Source organism: Perognathus longimembris, chromosome 14 (assembly GCF_023159225.1).
Source record: "Perognathus longimembris pacificus isolate PPM17 chromosome 14, ASM2315922v1, whole genome shotgun sequence".
In the NCBI taxonomy this organism is placed as follows: Eukaryota; Metazoa; Chordata; class Mammalia; order Rodentia; family Heteromyidae; genus Perognathus; species Perognathus longimembris.
This window is the reverse complement of record NC_063174.1, coordinates 58,815,532-58,839,055: the sequence shown is the minus strand read 5'-3', so window position 1 is coordinate 58,839,055 and position 23,524 is coordinate 58,815,532. Positions and strand designations below refer to the sequence as shown.

Here is a 23,524-nt window from a genome sequence, read left to right as displayed (position 1 = left end):
GCAACAGGGCCGCCCGCCCGGCTGCTGGCTGCGGGTTTCAGCGCCAGCCGAGAAGTGTTGGCTCTCCTTGGAGCGAAACGCCGGGTGTCCTGGTGGTCCGCAGGGGAGGCTGGCCGAAATAACGCCGGTGCCTCCCAGGCCCCTGCGGGCCCGGGGGTCCCTCTGCTTCTCAAGGAGGGTGCGCGTGCCACAGCACACTTACTTGCACCTCCACTCCGGCCTCGTCCTGGGCGCGTACCAGGCTCCCCCCCCCCCCACCTTGTCCATCTGCAGTGGTCCTGCTGGCTCTTCAGGGCTCAGCTCTGGGCCTGCCTCCTTCGGGCAGGATCCATGGTTTTCCCCAGCCAGCGCAAGTCGCTCTGCCACCGTCTGCCCGGGCTGCGCCTTTCCACCTGCGCCCATCAGGAGATGTGGCCGGCCCCGCAGCTCCCCGCCTCAGGCCGGGGCCCCTCGCAGGGGCGGGCGGCGGGTGACTGCTGAGCTCATCTCCTCTGCCGGGGGGGGGGGGGGCTGGAGGGGGGTCGGAATCTGCCATCAGGGCACCCACGCGGCTCCAAGGTAGAGAAGCCGCTTTCTTTGTCCTCATGGCCTTGGGCATTCTGGGGCTTGAGCTTAGCGGGGGCCGTTCAGCCTCCGCTCGCTCTTGCCTCGTGATGGGGAGCTTACCGCCCCTCCCATGGCCTGCACTGCTGTGACACTTGGTAACCCTGCTTTGGGGACCCAGGCGAAGGACCCTGCCTTACAGGGGTTTGACTCAAAGGTGCTGGTCTGAGGAGCAGGTGGGCCCGTCTATGCCGCCCCCCCCCCCGCCAGGTCAGCTCAGGAGGCTGTCCAGCACCCCGGGCCTGGTCGGGGAGGGCCGTTGGCTCCCGTCTCGCAGGTGTGGCAGGGGTGTGTATGGCCAGGAATGTGCAGTGCCCAGACCTGCCGGGCCTGCGGCTCTGGGAATGGCAGGACCGGCACTGGAAGGAGGGCAGGCAGGGTGGAGCCCTGGGGCAGGGGTCGTGGACGGGGGGGGGGGGGGGGTCAGTGTGAGGAAGGCTGCCTGGGAAGAGGCTGGCAACTGTACCCGGGAGCCCAGGCGGCTGTGGCTGCTGCTTTGCCTCCCCGAGCCTCAGTTTCCCCGTTTGTAAACAGCGAGAAATGGTGACTGAAGCACGAGGCACACAGCTAATGCTGAGTCTGCACGTGGTCACCCGCGGGTCCTGGTGGCACGGCCACGGCTCGCTGGGGGGGTCTCTGCGCTGGAGTCCCGTCTCGCCGGCCGTGCCCTGCCTGTGACCCTGTGCCCTGCCCCCTCGGTCCTGGCCGGGGGGATGGTGCCTCCTGGGGGGGAGCGTGGACAGGGGAGGTTTGGTTCTGTGGCAGGAGCGGGAGGCATGAGACTGAGGGGGCGCTGTGGGGCTTTCAGGGGGGGGCATCCCCCAGGCCTGTCCTCCATTCCCGGGGCTGCTTTGCAGGTGTGGTAGGGTTCGTCCTCGTGCAAGAAGCCAGCATCCCTTCAGGCTTTCCATCGCACACCCACTGGGATGCCAGTGTGTGGGAGCTGCCCCGCCCCGCCCTTGCCCAGTGAAGTCTTGGGGGAGGGGGGAAAGGATTGGCGAGCCCACCTCTCGGGCAGGAGTGAAGGACGGGGCTGCGGACGCACAGGGTGCTTCCTTGACTTAGGCCCTTCGTCCTCCCCGAGCCCCCAGCCCGGGGCCGCCCTGGCCTTCTCTTAGCGAAGTGGAAGGAAACAGGAATCTAGTCCACCAAAAGCTTACTGGAAATAGACGTCAGCCCTCTCCGGCGGACCCTGGAGCCCCCGGGCCTCGTTCCCCACGCGGCGTGGCCGGGTTTCCTGCTAATGATCCGTCTCAGAGCCCCGCCGCCCTCGGACCTTGCGGAACGCGACAAGGGCACAGCAGCTGTGACCAGGGCCTGCCCCGGTCACTGACGTCCACTCTACCCCCCGGGGCCCGCTTCCTCCTGCCGAGGAGCAGATCACACCGTCTCCCCGCCGTAGCCCACGGTATCACGCCGCCCAGCCTTCCTGTGCTCTGCCTCGGCCCTGCCTGAAGCCCGCCCGGAGCTTTTCCTACCCCTCTGCAGGCGGGCAGTGCTGCGGTACCAGTGCCACCCGCGAGCCCGCGGGCGTGCGGGCAGGCTGACTCCGCCGCCCCTTCCTTCCGTTGGCTTCTTCCCTTCTCCACTCCCCACCCTGAGGTCATCTCCCAGATCACCCCCCTAGACACGGCTCCTGGCCTCAGCCTCTGCTTTGGGGGTACCCGGGTGTTGGCCGGGGCCTTGCCTCGGGGCACAGACCAGTGCTTCTGAGCAGCAGCCTCGGCTGGCTGCGGGGGCCGCTCGCCTCCAGGGCCGGGCGGCCACGAGGCCAGGCTCCTTCAGGGAGGGGCTGGGCTTTGCCTGGGAGCCTGCTCCGTGCAGAGCCGAGGGAGGCGAGGAAGGATGTGTCGGAGGGGCTGGGCCTACGTCTAGCCCCTCGGCTCGCCAGGGAGGGGGTGGCGGGGAAGTCTGGTGGTCAGAGGCGGGACTGGGCACCGGGCTTCACCAGGCCTCGGAGAGCGAGGAGCCTGACTCCACCTGCCAAGGCCCAGTGGCCACGGACTCCCGGGGAGCGTGGAATCCCTGGGGGAGGCAAAGGAAATCTCGCACCTGGCCCCTGGAAGTGAGCCGGGCAGAAGCTGCTGGATCACGAAGCTCTAGGACCGGCCTGCTGTGGCCCGGCAGGGGGTCAGGGCGTATGTGGGCGTGGGGTGGCCAGCTCAGCCCAGGACACGCGCTGGGTGCACCTCCCTCACGTCACCCACAAACAAGTAAGCCAGGAAATGACGCTCCCCTTTCCCAGGGTTTCAGGCCTCATCACCAAAATCCTGGGGATTAATGTAATTACACCCTGACCTAAGAGAGGCCGGGGGCACCCGGTGAGGTCACGGCTTTGTGCCTGCTGGGGCGGGTGGCTCCCCCAGGAAGCCAGCTCTCCTGGGGGCTTCTGTTCTCTTACTACTTCTGCTCCTGACCCAAGGGGGACCACAAGGCCTGGTTCCCCACAGTGTGGACAGGCTGACTTGGGGAGCTGGGTGGGGTATGGAGGACCTAAAACCTCAGCGGCTTCAATGGGGGTGGGATGGGCTACGGGATGGGAAGGTGGAGTCCTTCAGTCCTTTCTTCTAGTTGGTTAAAACAACAAGATGTTCCCACCCTAGAAGCACAGTATTTGAAAACTGACAAGGAGAGGTGTTAATAAACACAGACCATGCATTCCCTCTCATCTATCGTCAGTATTCCTTCCTTTTTTTCTTTTGTGATGGTACTGAGGCTTGAACTCACGACTCTACCAGGCTCGCTGAGTGCTTTACCGTTGGAGCCACGCCCCCAACCCCATTGTCAATGTTTCTGTGTACTTCCTTCCTAAATTTATTTCAGTGCATAGATATTTTTAAGTGTTGCAGCCATCATACATATAATTTTGTGTCCAGTTCTTCCCGCTGGCATTTTAAGTGTCTTTCCATATTGTTTGGAAGGAAAGCTTTCTAAATATCATTTGAATGATGACAGGGTGGAACTTGGAGCTATTGTGGCACAAATAGTTATTTCCAGTTTTGGCCGTTGTAACTGTCTTCACAATTAGAATTAATTCTTTAGAATGGACTACATCGGAACTGCTGGAGGGTCTGCAGTATTTTTCAGACTGCTGTATGCTTTTGAAACCACACAGGCAGAGCCCAGCAAACCCTGGTGATCTGATGTGCACTTGCTTTTGCAGCTACAGGGACACGGGCTGGGCTAGATGGGGCCTGATTCGTGTCTGCACGCGGCCTGCCTCCGGGTCATGCCTGTGACTCCTCAGACTCGGTGCTGGCTGTACCCGGTGGCTTTAGCGGCGGTCCCTTCTCCTGGGGATGGCTGTCACTGTCCAGCTGACCTGGGAGGTAGGTGTTGAACCTGGCTGGCTCACCCAGGTGCAGGGCCGCCCGGGGAGGCTGGACAGCACATCTGTGGGCTCGAGTCCCCACTCAGGACTGACCATGGGCTGACAGAAAGGGGACACGCCGGGAACCCGCATCCACCGGGAGCTGGCACCTTGCGTCTCGCGGATGGCCCCGTGGCTCCAGAGCACAGTGCCGCCGGTCACAGCGAGTGGCTGGCTCTTCCTCCCGGCCGGTGCCGTGCCCGGGGAGCACTGTCCCGCGGTGGGGTGCCGTGGCTGGCAGCGAGGGGCTCACGGGGCCAGGCGAGCTGGCACAGGGCTGCCGCCTCCCCTCCATGACCGGCCAGCTCCTCCGTCAGGCTTTTCCCCCGCGTGGACCCGGGGCTGCCCCGTGGTGTGGAGAGGGCGGGCAGGCTCAGCCCCTGCGGCCTCCTCTGGAGCTGGCTGCTTGGCCTTTGCAGGCTTCATTGGGGAGCCACACGCCGCAGTGGGCCCTCCCGCCCCTCCCTCCCGCCCCTCCTCCCCTCCTCCCCCCCCCCCCCCCCGCAGGGTAGGGCGGTTGGTGTCTCGTTTCCCTCTATGCACAGAGGAGCCCCATGCAGCCCGATGCCAGGTCTTTTCCATCTTGCCTGTGTATGCAGTAAGTGTGGGAACGGCCCCGTTGGCATTGGCTGGCCAGTCAGTAAACTGAGGCCACCTCCAGCTGGCCAGGCCCCCTGCACCGACCCCTGCTGCCCCCCAACCCTGAGGGCTCCGGAACGTTCTGCCACTTCTGTGAGGTGTGCGGGCTCCCATCCTTGCTTGGTCACCCGTCATCCGTTGGAGCCTGGGCCTCCTGGCTGCTTGCTCTAGGTGGCCCGCGTGGCGAGGCCGGGGCGGAGCCGCCCCGCTCGAGCCGCCCGTGCCGGGCGCTGTCATCGCAGAGGGTGTGGTGGGCCAGACCTGGCCAAGGAGCCGCCCTCCCCTCCTCTCTAGAACGCCCCACATTCCTGAGGGGTGACTACTGGGAATGGAGCGAGGAGGAGGGTTCTGGTTTGGCAACTCCCCTGCACCAAGCGGCCCACGCTCCGGGCACCCCCATTCCCCCTCGGCGGGGGGGGGGGGGAACCCAAGGTCTCTGCTCGGTCCTGTGGGCTTGGCTGAGCGGGCGGCGGCTCCTGAGGGTCCTGCAGGTGAGCTCTAGGAGCAGAGCACCCCCCAAGCAGGCAGGCCGAGGGCCCCTGTTGGGCCCGGGCATTCTGGGGGAAGTACTTGTGGGCACTGTGGGCTCCGCCTCCCCTGTAGCCCGTGGAGTCCCTGCTGGGCCGAAGGAGGCCGGGTTGAGTTGGCGCCGTGGCGACAGGCGCGTCTCTCTGTCCCCCGTCGCTAAAATGGCATGGGTGGCCCGTCTGCAGCGGTACCCAAGTCCCCTCCTCCCACCCAGGGCTTGTGGGAGTTCTCAGTCCTTCCTCACTCTCAGGTCTCCTTGGGCTTTGGCCAAGGGATCTGCTGCCCGGTGCCTTCTGAAGTCAAGGGCTTTTCACACCAGAAAAGCAGGCCCCCAAATCAATCAATCAATACACAGCACAGGTGGGGAGAACCAGCCACGAGGTGGGCATCCTGGCCAGTGTCTGGCCCCTCTGACCTCTGGGAAGCAGTGCCATGGTCTGTCCTAAGCTGGATGGCCGTGTGCCACCCAGGGAGGTGCCCCACGTCACCCACACACTGAGAGATGCCAGGGACGGATCCTGCAGCCCCCTGGATTGTGGTGCCTGACCTCTCCACGGAGGCCGCTCCCTCCTCCTCAGCCCGGGCGGCTCTGCTCCCCTGCGGGCTGAGGAGTGGCAAGGGGGGTGGCGGTGGAGTGAAATTGTGCTTGCTTTTCTGATGTGATTAAAAAGTGAGGTCAAGCTGGGCACTGCCGGCTCACACCTGTACTCGTAGCTACTCAGGAGGCCGAGATCTGAGGATCGCAGCTCAAAGCCAGCCTGGGTAGGAAAGCCCGTGAGACTCTGATCTCCCAGTTAACCCCCGGAAAACTGGAAGTGGCACCGTGGTTCAAGTGGTAGAGCAGTAGCCTTGAGCTGCAGAGCTCAGGGACAGCGCCCAGGCCCTGAGTTCAAGCCTCAAAGTGGTGAGGGTGGGTAGACGTCCCCTGTTTGGGCCACAGCACTACTTCTGGCCTTTCCTGTGTATGTAGTACTGAGGAATCGAACCCAGAGCTTCATGCATGCCAGGCGAGCACTGTGCCACTAAGCCACACTCCAGGTGGTTTGTATAAGGCTGTTTGGCCTCCCAATCCTCATTCAGAACCCAGGGCCCACGACTGGGGAGTTCCCTTCAAGCATCTCGCTTGGGGCTCTTGGCTCCTGTTTTCTCTGAGAAGTAAGAGTGGCATTCATCACCTGGAGTCCCTGCCACCCGGTGTGGATTGTGTAAGAAGTTCCTGGGTAAGATTGGATCTGAAGTTCTGTACGCAGATTGTATGAGAAGCTTGCCTGTGGGTAAGGTCTGGAGGAGTAGAGATCCTAGGCGCTGAGTTGGTGTGTTAGTCAGACTTCTGTGCTGTGACAAAGTACCTGACTAAACCAACCAGCATAAAGGGACAAAGGTTTACTTTGGCTTGTAGGTTTGGAGGTGTCAGTCTCAGGTCAGCTGGTTCGATTGCCTCAGGCGTGAGGTGAGGCAGAGTATCACGGCTTTGGGAGTGAGTGGGGGAGAAGGCTGCTCACCTCACCGCAGGCAGGAAGCTGGGAGAGCGGGTAGGGAAACGAGGTCATGGGACTTGAACTCAGGGCCTGAGCTGCTTTTGCTCCAGGCTAGCACTCTACCACTTGAGCCACAGCGCCACTTCCATCCTTTTCTGTTTGTGTGGCGCTGAGGAATGGAACCCAGGGCTTCATGGATGCCAGGCAAGCACGCGCTCTACCACTAAGCCACATTCCCAGCCCTCCTTTTCTACTTTTGTTTCATCCAGGCCCCCAGCCAATTGGATGCTGCGGCCCACATTCGGGGCTAGTCTCTTCCGCTCAGTTGCTGTCCCAGATTCAACCAAACTCCCTCACAGACACTCAGAAGTGTGCTTTATTCATCTCCTAAGTGTATTTCAATCCAGTCAAGTTCAGTCTAGATTAGCAATTACACCTGGCCTGCTCAGCAGCCTCGGTTTCCCCACTACACAGTAAAGAAGGGCTTCCTCGGCTCTGGGCCTTGGCTTTGGGGGTGTATGAGAACATTTTGGGGCCTGATTCTTTTTTTTTTTTTTTTTTTTTTGGCCAGTTCTGGGCCTTGAACTCAGGGCCTGAGCACTGTCCCTGGCTTCTTCCCGCTCAAGGCTAGCACTCTGCCACTTGAGCCACAGCGCAGCTTCTGGCCGTTTTCTGTATATGTGGTGCTGGGGAACCGAACCTAGGGCCTCGGGTATCCGAGGCAGGCACTCTTGCCACTAGGCTATATCCCCAGCCCGGGGCCTGATTCTTGGAAGCAGAAGGATCCCCCCTAAGACCTCCATCAGTCAGTTTCCTGCCGTCCCCAGGAGTCGGGCTCAGGGGCTCCCAGGGCGGGGCTGGGCTCTGCGCTGGGGAGAGCGATGTCTGCTGCTGGCTAACATGGCCGCCTCTGTCCTCTGTCCTCCAGATCCCTCATCGACCTACGTCAGGCAGCTGGAGACCAAGGTGAAACTTCTGGAGGGTGACAAGGTCCTTCCGCAGGTAGGCTGACTGCAGGAGTGGTGGCTACGCTACCCCAGCCCCAGCACCCCAGTGCCATCCCAACTCCAGCCACCTAGGGCTCCCTTCGCCCCGGCTGCTCTGCCTGGCTGGCCCCTGCCCCTGCTCACCCCCCCCCCCCCGCCCCCACTGCCACCCTAGCCGCCTCCTGAAAGGTCTAGATCCCAGGCCTAATTCTCACCGTAATCCCCGCTCCAGGGCGGCGGAGGCTTTCAGACCACACCATGGCCCTCCCCCCCCCCCAGTGGTCTGAGAGCTCTGGGGGGCTGGCACTGGGCCCCAGAGAGAGGGGGTATCAGAAATGGGCCACATGGGCTGGCAGACCCACACAGAGCCCCCTCTTCCCACCTCCTTGACACACTGGACTTGTGCCAAGTTCCTCTCTGGGTTGGGTTCACACTCCCGGCTCCCGAGTCTGGCCCTGCCCCCATCCATGGACAGTTAAAGCCGTGAGCCCGTGCAGAGCTCTGGGAGGCTCTGGGACGGTAGGTGAGGGACTTGGTGGCCAGGGCAGCGTGAGAGGGGGCAGTGCCCCTCGTGAACGGTGGCTGGAACCTGGCCGGGGGGGGGGTGGGGTGGGGGTACTAAGTCCCTTCCCCACCATGGGTAGTGCTGATGAAGGGAGCCTGCAATTAGCCCTGGTTGGAGTGCCTGGGGCCCAGATGGCTCGGCCAATCCCTTGCGCCTCCATCCCTCTCGTACCCATCCCTGGCTTCGTTTCAGCCTCCCCCTCCTCTGCTCTACCCACCGGTCTGTCAGTGGTGCCCTGGATGCCGAAAGCATTTCTCTGGGAACCAACCCCAGGGATAGCTCAGATGCCTGGCTCTGTTGCCAGGCGACCCACTGGGCTTGGTGCCCGCTACCCGGCTCAGGAGGCCTGTGGACCCCTCTGCCCACCACCACTAGCTGATGGGAGGCTCGGGGTTCTGAGCAGGGGGTCTGGTGCCATCCCCAACGCCTGCTGGGGCCTTTCCCTGGTCCCCCCGCTCCCCACGACCTCCCTCCACACACCAGCGCTAGTGCCCAGCAGGTGCACACGCGCGGGACTGATTTTTCATCCGTGTGGTAGAAGGGGCTGGATCACGGCAGGTACTGGCTCCCCAGGACTGGAAGGGCAAGATGCAGCTGAGGTCTTGCGTGTGTGCGCGTGTGTGTGTGTGTGTGTGTGTGTGTGTGTAGAGAGAGAGAGAGGTGTGTAAGGGTGTTGTGGTAGCTTCAGGGAGAAACAATACCAGGAGTCCTGGGGGTAGCAGGTCAGCGTGATGGGGGAGCCTTTGCTTGGGAGAAGGGCCCCACCGGCTCCCTGGAGGGACCAGCGCTGGGGCCCGGGGGCGGCTCTGCCCTGCCGGGTCAGTGGCCAGAGGCTGCCCATCCAGCCCTTCCTCATTCCTGGTGAGCCAGAGCCCCCACCTTGGGCCGCGCGGTGGGAAGCGTGCTCGGTGGCCACTGCAGGACTGGGGCTGCCCACCGACCCCTCGTCCCTGCCGTCAGGGGCCACCCAGTGATGGGTCCGAGTGCGGATTTGTGAGACTCGTGTGCACGACAGCCACGGCCGCAGCCTTTCCCTCTTCTGTCCTCGAGACAGCCCCAGGCCTCATGGCGGCTGGGGGGGGGGGTGTCCCCTCCTCTCACACCTCCTCCCAGAGGCAGAGGCGGCTGGAGCCCGCCCGCACTCTGAGGCCCCCAGGCCTGCACGGGGCCGCCCCCTGGAGGCAGCAGCGAGCGGCGCACGCTTCCTCTCCCTCCCGCGCCCACGGCTTGACCCCCGCCCCCAGGCTGGTGCTGGCCCTTGCCAGGCTCCAGGCTTGCCGGCCCGGCGCGGTCAGAATGGGATTTATGCACCCAGGCCGCCTCTTCCTGGCTTGTGGCCAGTCTCAAGTTGAGGAGCTCAGACGGTTCTGTGTGGGAGCGCTTCAGGCGTTGGGCTTCCGTGGTACAAGCTCTGCCCTCCGTCCAGGCTGGCTTCCCAGCCGAGCTGGTCTGTGTCTTTCTTGATGTGCCCCGGGGAGGGGGTGGGTGGGCCGAGTCCCAGGCCCCGGTCCTGGTTTCTTCCCCCGGCAGGGGCTCTGGTGCAGCTTTTACCCAGGGGGTCCCAGCAGGGGGCGCCAGGGCCACACTTGGCGTCCCCAGAAGAGGCCGCCTGGTGGCACTGACCCTCGGCATGGCCCGACCCCCTGCCCGTGTCCCCACGCTGCTGCGGCGTGGTGGCCTCGAGCTTCACTGTCAGCACAGGGTCATCACAGAGCGCCACGAGCCTCCACGGTCGCGGGTGAAGCTCCCACCGGCCTGAGCTGGCCTGGAGGGCGTGTGGGAAGTGTCTAGTCTAGCCTCACCCTTCTCCTAGCCAGTGGACAGCAGGAGGGGAGCACTGTGGTAGGGACCTGTCCACCACGAGGTAGAAGCCTCAGTCTCAGGGGCTCTGGGGGTTGGGGTACCGAGCCTCCGCCCAGGGCCCCTTGCGCTGCTGGCCCACAGGGGCCTCCCGCTGGGCACCCTCCCTGACCTCCCTTGGGTGCCTCTGCCCTCGCCCTGAGCCTTCTTGGCTCAGCCTGACCTGCCCCGTCCTGCGGCGTTCTTCCCTGTGGATCGTGGCCTCTGCCCTCCAAGGCTCCGGGACAGGCTGCAGAGCCTCAGTAGTCACGCCTCCCCCCCACGCACACACCCAGACACATGCACACACAGCGGCACACACAGCGGCCACGGGCGAGTGCAGCTTGGCGAGCTCCCCCCCCCCCCCCCCCGCATCTTCTGGGCCAGCAGGGGAGGCTTGTCCTTTTCTTGTCTAAGCAAGCTTGCTGCTTTTTTTTTTTTTTTTTTGCCAGTCCTGGGCCTTGGACTCAGGGCCTGAGCACTGTCCCTGGCTTCCTTTTGCTCAAGGCTAACACTCTGCCACTGGAGCCACAGCGCCCCTTCTGGCAGTTTTCTGTATATGTGGTGCTGGGGAATTGAACCCAGGGCCTCATGCATTAGAGGCAAGCGCTCTTGCCACTAGGCCATATCCCCAGCCCAAGCTTGCTGCTTTGGCCAGGTCATCGCTGCAGGGAATCGCCTGGGCCGGCACAGGTGGCTTGAACTCGGAGCCCGTGTGCCCTCTCTCAGTCTTCTGGCTCAAGGCTGGTGCCGTACCACTCAAGCCAGCCCCCCAGCCAGGCATGTTTGGGCGCCTCGAGCAACGTGAGCAGCCTTGTAATTCCCAGCTTCCCCGTGGCCCTCGCCTGGGAGATTCATGACACTGGCATTTAAATCTTGTCACCACCCCCTGCCCCCCGCAGCGCTGAGTACAAAGTGGGGACCCCGCAGGTTGGGGAGAAGCAGAAAGAGAGGCATCTCACGGTGCAACCTCTCAAGGTGAGGTGGCCTTGGGTGGGGAGCCAGGAGCCCCCTGCCCCCCAGCTTCCTGTCCCTCACTGACCCCATCCCCCATGGCCTCTATTTAACTCCGAAATAGCTTTAATTAAGAATGTGCCAGAGAGTTCACAGGCTAAATTATTGTATTGCAGTTCCCATTTTCCTGCTCATGTTGGCTTTACAATTTCGTCAACACAGCTGCTTCCTCTGAGATGATTCATCTCGAGACTCCTCACACGTTATTATTTTTCCTGTGGATCCTCTGTGCCCAGCCCAAGTGTGCGGAGGGGGTGTACCGGTGGTGGCTGTAATTGATGCTGGGGTCTCTGGTTTAGTCCCCGGCTGGGCTGGTAAATAGGCCTCCAGGACTTCACAAAAGAGCACGCAGCTCCGTGTTTTCTGTGCTCTCTCCCGGCTCCAGGCAGTGGTCCGGGCTGGTGGCTGCGAAGGACCCTCCCCTTCCCCTCTGTCCATCATCTCCCTATCCCGGCAGGAGCACAGCCCCCCCCCCCCCCAAGAGGGGCTCGGGAGCGACAGTGGGCACAGGAGGGGAGACTGAGACCCCGAGGGAGGAGACCTCCCAGGCATGGCTGCTGCATTCGTTTACCTAGCTGCTGGAACCACGGCAACTCCTCTCGGTTCTGGAGGCTGGAAGTCTTAAGACCAAGGTGTCGTCACATTCTTCCTCCTGTCCGTCCGTCAGTATTTCCATCCTCTTCCCTGAGGATGCTGGTCCTGTTGGTCCAGGGCCACTCTAATGACCTCCCTTGGACCAACGACTTCTGTAAAGGTCCTCTTCTCCAAGTAGGCCCCGTTCTGAGGTCCTGAGGGGTTAAGGCTTGCTCGCGTGGATTGGGGGTGAGGCCCAGCCCAGCCTCCGCAGTGTCGTGGACCCTGGAGAGGTCCATTCCTCCCCCCTCACCCCATGCTCACCCTGTGCGGGGCTTACCTCCTGGTCCTCCAGCCCAGAGACGATGGAGCCCAGGGCAACGCCCTTCGCTGCCAGTGCACTCGGGAGGCTGGGCCTGGGTCTGTTCTGCACATTGACCTTTGTGTTTTGGGCAGGCTGGAGGACAGGGGAGCCCCATTCCAAACGCCTCACTGACGGCTTGCAGCCTCCCCGAGGCGGGCAGGGCTGTCCTAAGCCCTGGACTCCTCCCCTGGTGGCAGTTCCCCTCACTGGCAGCGTCCAGGAAGGGCTGCTTTGTAAGCCGGCTAGTGTGTCCACGATCCATCTGTCCATCTGGCGTCTGGGGTTGGCTGTGCAGAGCCGTGTCGTCGGTGGCTGTGGAGGACTTGAAATGTGTCCTTAGCAGAGACCGTACAGTTGATTCTCTACCAGAACTCGCGCCTCCCAGCCCCCAAGCGGAGGCGGTGGGTGGGAGCCGAGGACCCCTCCTCTGGGCCCGGGGGCCTGAAGGGTGTCCACCACAGGCCAGACGTGGCGGGAGCCAGCCGGGCCTGGACTGCGGAGCCAGCCTGGCCTGGATCACGGGCGCCATGCTCAGCCGAGTGGCACTGACATAGCGCCCCCCCCCGCCCCCACCCCCGGTTTCTCAGACATCCCCTCTGTGAAGCGCGGCCTGTGGGGACCCCTGCCCCCCTCGCTGACCCTTGCAGAAAGCACCAGGCTGGCTGGTGAGGAGAACTTGGCTTTCCATTGTGGTGGTGCCTGTGAGCCTCAAACCCCCAGAACCGTCACCAGCCCCTGCCTGACTCCTGGTACGGCAAGCAGAGGGCCAGGACGTTGGCAGGTCACTCCCGTGGACCCAGCCACAGTGGGGTTCGGGTTTTGCCACTCGCACCCCTCAGAGCCCTGCGGTGGAGGGGTGGGGGACCTGACCTGCGTGCTACCCCCACCCTCTGTGTCACGGGCCGCGGTGGTCCGGTCCCGGTGGCCCCTGCGCCAGCTGTGGCAATGAGATTTGGGGGCATGAAATTGCCTGGGGAGGAGCGGGAGAGGTGGCGGCAGCTGCGCAGAGGACATTAGTGGAGAGCTCACTGCGAATCGGGTGCTAATGAGGGAGAAGCCTCAGGCTCGGAGCCAGAGCAGCGGCCCCTTTGTTCCTAATGGCCTGCAAATGAGTTCCCCTCGCAGGAAGGAGAAGCCAGAGGCCTCCAGGTGGCGGGCTGGGCCACACTTGTGTGTGCGAGAACTTGGGTGTGCCGGGCCAGTCTTCCACTGCCCTCTCTGAGTAGGTGGGGATCCTAGCCCCCCCCCCCCCGCATCCTGGGGCCTCTCCAAAGGGCTGCCTGAAGGTTGTTTGGGGGTACCTGGCCCTTCAGCAAAGGAAACTCACCAGGGCCCAGCTTTGGGGAGCAGACACCCCGGGACAGGCGAGGGCAGGGGGCCCGCCCGCCCGTGTTTGCTGGGTAACTCTGTTCTTTCTTGCAGCTGCCCCGGCCCTATGGCCGCCCGCGGAGCCGGCTGCAGGTAGAGCTGGAGGGAGGGGTGGAGGGGTTTGCGGTGCCGGGGTGCCGAGGGAGGGAGGGCCGCGCTTGGAGTGCTGTGCTGTGTCTGCTGTGTCCCCTTTCCCGACGCCTGGTCCTCCTTGGATGCTCCCCCCTCCCTCCCCCGGGGAGGGGCGGGCTCTTCCTTCCTTTACCCGCCCTCTCCGAGCCGGCATTCCCTCACAGTTTGGCCAAATACTGCGGAAGCAGCCCCTCGCTGCCCACTCGTCCCGGGACGCTCTGAGCCGGCACAGGTGGGCGGCAGCTCGGGCTCCGCGGCAGGGGACCCGTGGTCCCGGGCATGGGACGGCTCTGCCAAGGCCACCCCGGGAGCCCTCGAGCCAGTGCCTGGCCTCCCCTGTGCGGCTCCCAGGGAAAGCAGCCCAGGCTGGGGCGAGTGGCGTCGGGTCTGCTGAGCAGTGGGGGGGGAGGGGGGGCAGGCCCTGCTGCTACCCCCGCGCCCAGCTCTGAGACCCAGGGAGACGGGCCCCACGGGTACTGGCCGCTCTGCTGACGGCGCCCTTGGTCCCGTCCCCCCGGTCCCGTGATGGTTGTTCAGATGGCATCCCCGCGTGTGTAGCAGCCTCCCTGGTGTGCGCTCATGACACCGTTCATGACAAACACGGCGTAGACATCTCCAGGGGTCCCCCACGCATGGCAGAATCACCCCCAGCTGAGAACCCCTGGCCTATATAAATTCAACTGGGTGCCACGCACCGGGCTTGGGGTCGTCTAGCTACGGCAGCCAGAAAGCCAGGTAATAAGCATCAAGGCCGCTCCCCCGCATGTCCGCCTACTGATGTGTGGATCCCACCACACCGATCGCCAGAGCACCCGCGGGCTCAGGTGGAGCCCCCCTTAGTTGTCCTGTGGCCTGTACTTTGCTCAGTTTTCCTCCTGCATTAGCTCCTGCTGTAGGGACTTCCCCCTCCCCCCCCAACAGGTGACAGCCTGGATTGGCCCACAGAGCCCAGTGGGCCACCCCAGCGGCCCCTATGGGCCCAGAGTTCCCCGGGGAGGGGGGAGGAGAAAATGGCCGGTGGAAGTCCTGCAGTTGAGCCCCCTGCGTGGAGGAGCCTGGCCAGAGCTCCCTGGGTGGACCATAGCTTACCCCCCCCCGCCCCCGATTCCGGCCAGGGGCGGAGGGTGGAGGGAGGCCAGCAGGCCCTGGGCCGGGGAGGTCCTGGGATGGGGTCTTCTGTCTCTCTCTTGCTTTGTGCTCTCCTCCCCCTTCAGCAGGCCCCAGAGGCTGGTGCGCTGGCCGCAGCGTAGGATTAGCAGAGGATGGGGGCCGGCCCGGTACCCTTCCGCTCCCCAGCCTGGGAGTGGCGGCGTGGTCATGGGCCGGGGACACCAGGGGCGGTGACGCCCCCTGGCTCGTTGCCGCCTGCCCCGGGGGGCCCCCCACCCTTGCTGAACGGTGCCAGGTCCCTTGGGTCAGGTACTCAGGTGCCCAGGGCGCCCCCACCCCCCACGCCCCGCCGCTCCCAGGCCTCCCGGCAGATGAGCCCCGCGGTGCTGGGCGGCCTCACCGAGGGGCTGTGCCGTGTTCGCACCGTGTAAACCAGCCTGGAGCTCTGGGCCTGCTGGTGTAAGCGGTCTTCCATGGGCAGGCCGCCACGTGGGGCCCCCCAACGCCTTCCCATCGCGGTGCCCGCCCTCTGCCCAGCCCGTGGGGTGTAGTGCTGCGGGGCGGGGGGGGGAGAGCCCCACGAACACACGTGGGGGCCACAGGTGGCGTGTTTGAGGAGGCACCGGAAGGGGCATGAGAGGACCCCCCAGCAGAGCCCGGGAAGGGGGTGCCAGGCAGCCGCCCTCCCAGACACACAGCCACTGTGACGGCGCTGACTGACCCGTCCATTCCAGCGTCGCTTCCCACGAGCCCCGGAGGCTCCGCAGCGGGGCGATGGGTTGGCTGCTCCCGCTCCCCGATAGCTAGAGGTCACGCAGCCAGCGTGGGCGCCGAGCGGGGCCGCCCGTGATGAGGGCCCCGGGCAGAGGCCGGAGCCGCCCCCCCACCCTGCGGCCCCGAGGAGGGGCCCCGAAACCTGGCAGGCCTCCTCGCTCCTCGTCCCGAGCTCTCTCAGGCGGACGCGGGGCAGCCGAGGGTCCTCGCGGGCATCGAAGGGCTCCGGCCGGGAAGTCCCGGGCTAGCCCCGAGCCGCCTGGCGGCCCCTCTGCCGGAGAGGGGTCTGTGTGTGTGTGTGTGGGGGGGGAATCGGGGCTGGGGCACCCCGGGAGGGAGGCCGGGCCACCATGTGGAAGATGGCCGCCCCTCGCGCGGCGTCGGGCCCAGCCTCGGAGGCCACTGCAGCTCCCGCTTCCCCTCGGCGACGACACCTCGGGGTCTCCTCCTGCCAGGGGCTCCGCACGCAGGCCGCAGGATTGGCAATGCGGGCTGCGGTGCAGTAATGGTTACTCATTTGCCGCGGCATTAGCCGCATCGCCCCTTAACGAGAATCCGGCCCCGTGGCTTGCTAATGAAGTTCTGTGAACATGCAAATGTTTGTAGAGGCTCACCCCGAGGCAGGAAGGGAGTTGGCATGCGGCTAATTAAAAACAGCCCCGCCCCCCCAAGACGTGCGCCACCCCCCCCCCCCCCCGAATATTACCTGGTGAGGCCCAAGCCCCTAGGGCCCCGTTGTTTCCCACGGCGGCACAAGGGCTCCTGCGAGCGAGCGCATGCGGTCGAGGTACAGGCCCCCCGAGGGCGGGGACAAGGGCAGTCGGGGTGCGCACACAGTTCAGCGCTGGCCCCCCGGGGTGGTGGGGGAGGCGCGGCCCCGCGCGGGCTTTCCCCACCTGGCTCTGGGATGGGCGGCTGTGCCCCGCACCTCCTATCCTCTCGTCCTCCTCCACGGGGGCGGGGGGTCCCTCCCCGGAGGACCGACGGGGGCGCTGGCACGACTAGCACGGCCCCCCGGGACTGCAGCCGCGTCCTGCGGACTGGCCAGAGACCCGCCGCCGCCACGGGGAGCCGCCGGGAGCTGCTCGGGGAGCCGGGGTGTCTTCCCAGGGGCACAGGGCGTCTCGCGGCCCCGGTAGCGGCCGGGCGTAGAACCCGGGGAGCGCTGGGTGGGCTACGTAGGAGTGCTGTGCCCAGATGGAGGGCGCTCCTTTCTTCTCCCACCCCTGGGGACGCTCGCCCGCCCCGCGGGCTGGGGAGGCTTTTCATCCCGTGTGTGGCCTTTAACCCTTCGGTGTGAGCCAGGTAAGGCACAGAGGTCCTGTTTGATACCCAAAGCCCCCCAGGGACCTCACTGAGGTCCCAGATAATATTCACCACACTCTAGGAGTCCTCTCAGGAGGGCGGGTTCCACTGTACCCCCTTTTTGCCCTACCCAGGGCTTCTGGAGGCTCAGGAAACAGCTCCTCCCCCCAGTGCCTCTGAGCCAGACCTGTGGGGCTGGGCTGTGCTGGGCGTCTGGTTGGGTGGTGAGGAGGAGAGACTGCTCGGCCTGTCCCGCCCCACCTGCCCCCTGGCGGGTTCCGGGGGCAGCTTGTCCCTGAGCTTGAACTCCTGAACTGCACCTGCGGAAGGCCAAGGTCCAGCCTGGGGTGGGGGGGTGGAGGAAGGGAGGGCTGGAGGGGAGTGGGGGGCTGGTTGGAGGTCTGGCTGATCTAGTGGTGATGGAGGAGAGCAGAGACTTTTGCTGTTGTTGTCGTTTGGTTGTCATGGGGCTTGAACACTGGTCCTGCGCCCCGCTGTCCCTGAGCTCTTCAGCTCAAGAGCCACTGCTCTACCACGTGAGCCACAGCGCCACTTGTGGTTTTCTGGGGGTTCATTGGAGATAGAGTCTCACGGGCTTTCCTGCCTGGGCTGGCTTTGAACCGTGATCCTCAGATCTCAGCCGCCTGAGTAGCTAGGATGACTGGCGTGAGCCTCACCAGGCGCCCAGCCCAGCGAGAACAGGGGAATGGGGGGCTGGGCATGGTGGAAGGCCAGCCTGGTGCGTGTGGGTCTCTCCCAGGCTGGGGGAGGAGGCCGCCGCGTCGGGGGAGGGTCCCCCCCACAGGCTGGGCCCAGGCCCGCCTCTCCTGGCTGTGTTTGTGGGGGAACTCCGCAGCCTGCTGATTTCTGCTGATTTATGGCCATTCCACTCCGCTGCATTTTATCTGCCCCAGGGCTCCCTCTCAGCTCCTTTGAAGTAGACAAGAGTTGGGCCAGGAAAGTGTGGAGGAAACGGCTGCCAGCCTCCCCCACCCCCCTCCCTGCGCTTGGGGGATTGGGGGACCCAGCGCCCATTCCAGCTCTGGTCCCTGCTCCCAGCCTCCCTCCCGAGGGGGCTTCGCCTTGTCCTGGGGAGTCCTAAGGCCAGCGCTGGCCTGGCCTGGCCTCCCTCCCTCCCTCCCTCCCTCCCTCCCTCCCTCCCTCCCTCCCTCCCTCCCTCCTTTCCTCTCCCTGTCCCACGGTGGCGTTGGTCAGGAGCTCCGCTGGCACCGGTTCCTGCCCCGCTGGTCCCTGCCCCGTCTGCTGGTGGCGGGCTTGACGCCGTGGCAGGTTCACCCTGCCCGGGACGGAGGGGCCGAGGGAGGCGGAGGCCTGGCTGGTGGACAAGGCTCCAGGGCCGGGGGCCCCCAGTGTGGGATGCTGGACCGGGGGTCCCTCCTGCCTTCACCTCATCCACCCGCAGTGCGAGGCTGTGCCGGGCGGGCGGGCGACCCCCATCGACAGAGGAGGAGGGCAGGAGGGGGAGGGCGCAGGGGGGAGGCCGGCGTCTGAGCCCGGGCGCACTCCAACGGGGGCCTGACCAAGCCCTCGCCACCCCCCCCCCACGGGAGCCCCGTCTGACCCCCTCTCTCCCTCTCGCCGCAGCAGGTGGGTTCTGGAGAGTTCCGTACGCTGCGGAAGGGCTTCTCACCGTACCACTCCGAGTCCCAGCTTGCACTGCTGCCGCCCTCCTACCAGGACATCCCCCAGAACGTGAGTGCCCCTCCCCCGCCCCCCCCACGCCCCCCCCCCCCCCCGTTCCCGACGCCAGGCTGCCATGGCTGGCCTGGCTAAGCCGAGGCCCGGGGCCACCTCGAGTCCAGCCGCGTCCGGGGCGGCCACGGCGCCCTCCTCACCCCCCCCTCCGGGGTTGGCAAGGCTCGGGTTGGTGGCCGTGTCCCGAGTGGGTCATCGCGGCCTCCTCCCCGTCTCAGGCCCGCCGGCGGGGCCACGGCGTGCGGGCGGAGCGGCCGCAGGCAGCCCAGGCCCCGTCCAGGGGGACAGGAGGGTCCCGAGCGTGCCGGGCGCCCCGAGGGGACTCCCCCCCCCCCGCCCAGTGTGCGTGCGGGGGCTCCCTGGGCAGGGCGTGCCTCCTGCCCTCTGCCCTGGGCCCCCCGGGGCTCGTAGGGCGGCAGCGCCCCTGCTGGCCGCCCCTCCCCGGAGGCCTGGCCAGCCAAGCTCGCCACGCGGCAGATGACGCAAAGGTTCGCCCGGGAGCCCGCGGCCCAGCCTTGTGACGAAGGCGCTGACGAGCCATCGAGGGGCCGCGGGCTCCGGGCCTCCGCCCCCCGCCTGCCCCTGCTTTCCTCCATTCCGGCCGCGCAGGGGACCAGCGGCCTCCGAAGGTGCTGGCAGCATCGGCGGGGGGGGGGGGGTCCCCGGAGGAGGCCCTGGGAGGAGATTCACGTCACGCGAGGGGCGGTCGCGTCACGTGGGAGAGGAGGCGCGAGAGCGAGTTGCACTTCTCACCCCCGTGGCCGGGGCCAGCCCGGACCCCTTGGGCTGAGGTCACACCAGTGGGGGCTCCGTGGCTCCCGTGCTCACCGAGAGAGGAGACGGGGCAGCGACCTGAGGGGCGGGCGCAGGGCCAGGGGCGGGGGCGGCGGCAGGCAGGTCCTGGGGCGAGGGGCCCCTCAGGCCAGCCCCCAAAGCTACCGAAGCCCACGGGGGCAGAGGCCGGGCTGTGTGGAGCGCGTCCCTCCCCAGGGCTCTGGGCCCAGCTGGGCCTCGGAGAGCCCCTGTCTGCTAACGACCCCGGGGGAGGGCTCCTCCTGCCCCGGCCACTGCGGGTCATGAGCTCGGGGATGGCAGGGCGTCTGGGCAGGGAAGGGTCCCGAGCTAACACAGGCCACTGGATATTCCCCCGCCCCGCCCCGCACTGCCCCCGCCTCCCCTCATTGTTGGGCCCAGGGTAGAGGTGGTTTATTATATCCAATTTAATGCTAGTATTGGGTCCTTGAATTCAGGACTTGGGTGCGTTTCCTTAGCTTTTTCATTTTAAGGCTGGTGCTCTACCACTTGAGCCACTGCTCTACTTCTGGCTTTTTGCTGGTTCATTGGAAATAAGAGTGTCATGAACTTTAGGTCGACTTTGAACCATGCTCCCCAGATCTCAACCTCCCGAGTAGTTAGGATTACAGGTGTGAGCCACCAGAGCCTGTTTGAATCGACTCAGCGATTTTTTTTTGGGTAAAATTTAGCATTGTATATTGGATGCTTACAACAGAACATCATCCCACAAAGAAACTCCCAGCCCCTCCCTCAGGCCCAGCCGCTGGTGATTGGCTCGCCGGCTCTGGGTTTCCTGTCCTGCTGTTTCCTGTGGGTGGGGCCTGCGGTTCAGACCCGCCTCAGCCTTCTTTGCGTGGTGTACTCTCTTCAGTAGCTGGCCATGTGTTCATCTGTGGGTATTTGGGGTGTTTCATGTACACTCGTGTATTTGCTTTTGGGTGCCTCTGACATGCACTGTGGTCCCCACTTTTGGCACCAGCTTGTGGGGTTCCTGTACAGCCCCAGGTTCCAGGCCCAGCCCCTCGCTTTTGCAAGGCTGGACTTGAGCCAGCCATTTTCTCAGTCTTGGGCCTCCCGTGACTGGAGCTGGAGAGAAGGCCTCCGCCTGATGGGCGGCCTGACTCGCCAGTGTCAGGTGTTTGGCAGTGGGAGGTGGCATGGCCCAAGGGGACAGGAGTCCTGACGCTCGCCCTGGGCTATCATCAGTCATTTAATACGCTTGGGCGGTGGTGGCCCCGCGGCTGTGGCCAGGTGGACCCCTCCCCCCACACCCGGGAGCCGCATGGTCCCATGGGTAGGTAGTTAAGGACATAGGCCCGCAGTGGCCAGGCCAACTAGTGCAGGCCCCCCTGCGACCCTGTGGCAGTGCCCCAGGGAGAGGCGTGAGCTGTCCAGGGTGAAGCTCCAATGCCGCGCGCCCAGGGGCTCTGTGTGTGTCTGACACCCCCTGCTGGTCGATGGTGGTTTTACACCGGCCTCGAGTCTGGGTGCTCCCCGCCCACGACCCGGCTTGATTTCCCCTCCCCACAGGCCTGGGCAGCCGAGGTCAGGTGGCCCGGGCTGGGGCTAGGAAAGCCCTCAAGTGTCCGGGGCTCTGCGGGCCTCCCGGGACCTGGGGGGGCCCTTTCCCATCCAGGTGAGGATAGTAGGTTCAAAACGGGGCAAAGGAACCTTGCTGAAACCAGGCTTTCCCCAGGGCCCCCAAGGCAGTGTGGTGTGTGGGGTGGGGGGCGCCCCCTCGGCGTGCAGAGGGCGCGGCTGCCGGGTCGGTGGGCGTCTCGGGGCTGGGGCGGTGGCCCCGTGTGCCTTGGCCTCCGGGGCGGCTACGTGGCTGGAGGGAGTGCTAAGAAGAGTGCTACTCTGTCACGGTCCCGTTGTGTGCCTTGGCAGACAGCTCCTGACAGGAGCCAGGTCCCTCCCTCCCCCCTGCCCCTCGAGGGCGCTGGGCACCCGGTGGCTCCTCGCCCCTCCCCCGTCCGGGCACGGGCCGGGTGGGGAGGCAGAGCCGGGAGGCCGGGAGGCCTGTGCCCGGACCTTCCTGGCTTTCCCAGCCTCCTGCTTGGACCACAAGGCAGGCCGTGGGTCCTGCACACCCTGCCCCCTTGCCTCCCTCCCACGCGTCCCACGCGGGAGCGGCTCGTCCGCAGCTCTGCTGACGGGGCGGTCAGGCGAGGGCCGGACCAGCTCCCCGGCGCCTCCCCGCCCTCGGCCCTGCACCATCTGCCCGGCCACTCACACCCGTGGCTGAGCCGCGTGCGTGGTTCCTCCCCACAGGGCCCCGCCTGCCCCGTCCCCGAGCTGCCCTCGCCGCCCTCCACGGGCTACAGCTCTGTGGGACAGAAGCCCGAGGCCGTGGTGCACGCCATGAAGGTAAGGCCGCCTCGGGGCAGCCGGGAGGAGGGGTGTCTGCGGGGGGGGGGGAAGGGGGCTGGTGCGGTCACGGCGTGGTGGTCGGGGACAGGCATTCGTGAAAGCCTCGAGTGGGGCGCAGGTGTCACGGGCTTCCACGTTAGCGCAGTTCGGCTCCCGGCCCCTCCCCGTCTTTGTACGCTGCACGGTGGGCATGGCCTTCCTCTGCGTCGCTGCCAGCGGCCGCTGCCACCTGATGGTCACCCCCCCCACCCCCATCCCCCGGCCTTGTCCCTCAGGTCTTGGAGGTGCATGAGAACCTGGACCGGCAGCTCCAGGACAGCTGCGAGGAGGATCTGAGCGAGAAGGAGAAGGCCATCGTCCGCGAGATGTGCAACGTGAGGCGCTTTCCGGGGTCGGGTGGGGGCCTGGCGGGGTCACTGGCCTGTCATCACCCCCCCCCCCAGATCCGCCCTTCCCTAGAGGCCAGGCCTGGGGCTCTGCAGGGAGCCCGAGCCCCCATCTCCCAGGGCTGGGCTGCGGCAGCCTAGGGTTCTACCCTTTGGCCGTCCATGGGTGCCCAGGGCGCCTGGCATGGGGCCTCCCAGCTCGCTGGTGCCCTCAGCAGGTGGGACAGACAGACAGGCAGACAGGGACTGGCTCCCAGGTCCAGGGAGATGCAGGTGGGGGCCCGTGGCCCCGCGGGCCTGCAAGGCTGGGGAGAGCCGAGATCCTTGCCGTCCACCGCCTCCCTGCCGTCGGCTGTGTCTCTGGGTCTTTGCCGGAGCCCGAGGGGGATTTCACAGGGCTTGAGCCCGGGACTCAGCTTGGCTGAGCCTGCGTGAGGGCGGGCAAACACTCGGCCTCATCCCCTCCAGCCTCCCGTGGCCTGCTTCCCTCCTTGGCCCCTGGGTGCTAAGGACCTGAGTTATTTGGCAGAGCGCAAGGCTGGTGGGTGGGTTTCCCCAAACCCCCCCACTCACTTTTTTTGTTGTTTTTTGCCAGTCCTGGGGCTTGGACTCGGGGCCTGAGCACTGTGCCTGAGCTTCTTTTTGCTCAAGGCTGGCACCCTGTCACTCGAGCCACAGCGCCACTTCGGGCATTTTCTGTGTACGCGGTGCTGAGGAATGGAACCCAGGGCTTCGTGCACGCTAGGCTCGCACTCTGCCGCTAAGCCCCCTTCCCAGCCCTCCTCTCGCCTCTGCTTCTACCCCTGCAGGTGGTCTGGAGGAAGCTGGGCGACGCCGCCAGCTCCAAGCCCTCCATTCGGCAGCACCTGTCCGGGAACCAGTTCAAGGGACCTTTGTAGGGCATTCTCTCATGGACACGGACTGCGCTCCTGGGGCCCCAGCCTCACCCCTCCTGCCCTGCTCCGCGGTGAATTGTACATAGGACACAGCTCCCCCTGCTGGCGGGTGCGACACGGCCCGGCCTCCGCCGCGACGGGGGAGGTGAGAAGCCACCTCCGTGGGCCCTGTCGGGGCCCGCTTGGACAGCCGCGCCCCGGCAGGAGGCCGAGGCCGCTCCTCCATGCCAGGCCCAGCCCCCGCGGTGTCTCGCCTTCCGTCCGGAGCGGTTCATCAAGCCTTCCATCCCTGGACGCCCCACCCCTGGACGGAGGCCCCCCGAGTCAGAATCCTCGCGCGGGGACCGGACCAGGCACTCACCAGGTCCACGGCTGGCAGGAGGCGGCTCCGCGCGGCCCAGGCCCGTCCTGACCCCCGGCCCCGGAGCTCAGGGTCCTCGCTCTGGGGCGGGTGTCCAGCTTGTGTGTAGCATCCATCAGTCTCGACGCCCCTCGGACGCTTGCCCCGTCTGTAAGGTCTCCCTCACTTTGCCAGGCTGAGCCGTCCCAGGCCCCTCCTGCTGGGCGCCCCTTCTGTGTTGACACGGATGCAGGAAGGTTCTGGAGTGTCTGAGCTGAGCTGCACACCTTTCTGGGCCATGGCGGGGTTTCTGTCGGCTGCAGCCCCTCCTAAGGCCGGGGTGTCGGGGCGGCCTGTGCCCGTCCTGTCC

The 23,524-nt window shown here is 65.7% G+C and overlaps 1 protein-coding gene across 3 annotated transcripts in view; it reads left to right on the top strand.

The window, feature by feature from the left end:
• Ccdc85c (coiled-coil domain containing 85C) overlaps nucleotides 1-23,524 on the top strand; it is an 82,146-nt gene that overhangs the window by 45,643 nt on the left and 12,979 nt on the right. The window contains exons 2-6 of one of the 3 annotated variants that reach the window (XM_048362641.1): nucleotides 7,547-7,620; nucleotides 18,257-18,361; nucleotides 21,434-21,529; nucleotides 21,808-21,906; nucleotides 22,728-23,494. In XM_048362641.1, the coding sequence (XP_048218598.1) occupies nucleotides 7,547-7,620; nucleotides 18,257-18,361; nucleotides 21,434-21,529; nucleotides 21,808-21,906; nucleotides 22,728-22,817 (464 nt within the window). In that variant the 3' untranslated portion in view covers nucleotides 22,818-23,494. Of the gene's footprint in view, nucleotides 1-7,546; nucleotides 7,621-18,253; nucleotides 18,362-21,433; nucleotides 21,530-21,807; nucleotides 21,907-22,727; nucleotides 23,495-23,524 lie in introns of those variants that run through there. The other 2 variants (XM_048362640.1, XM_048362642.1) reach the window with 2 other exon arrangements.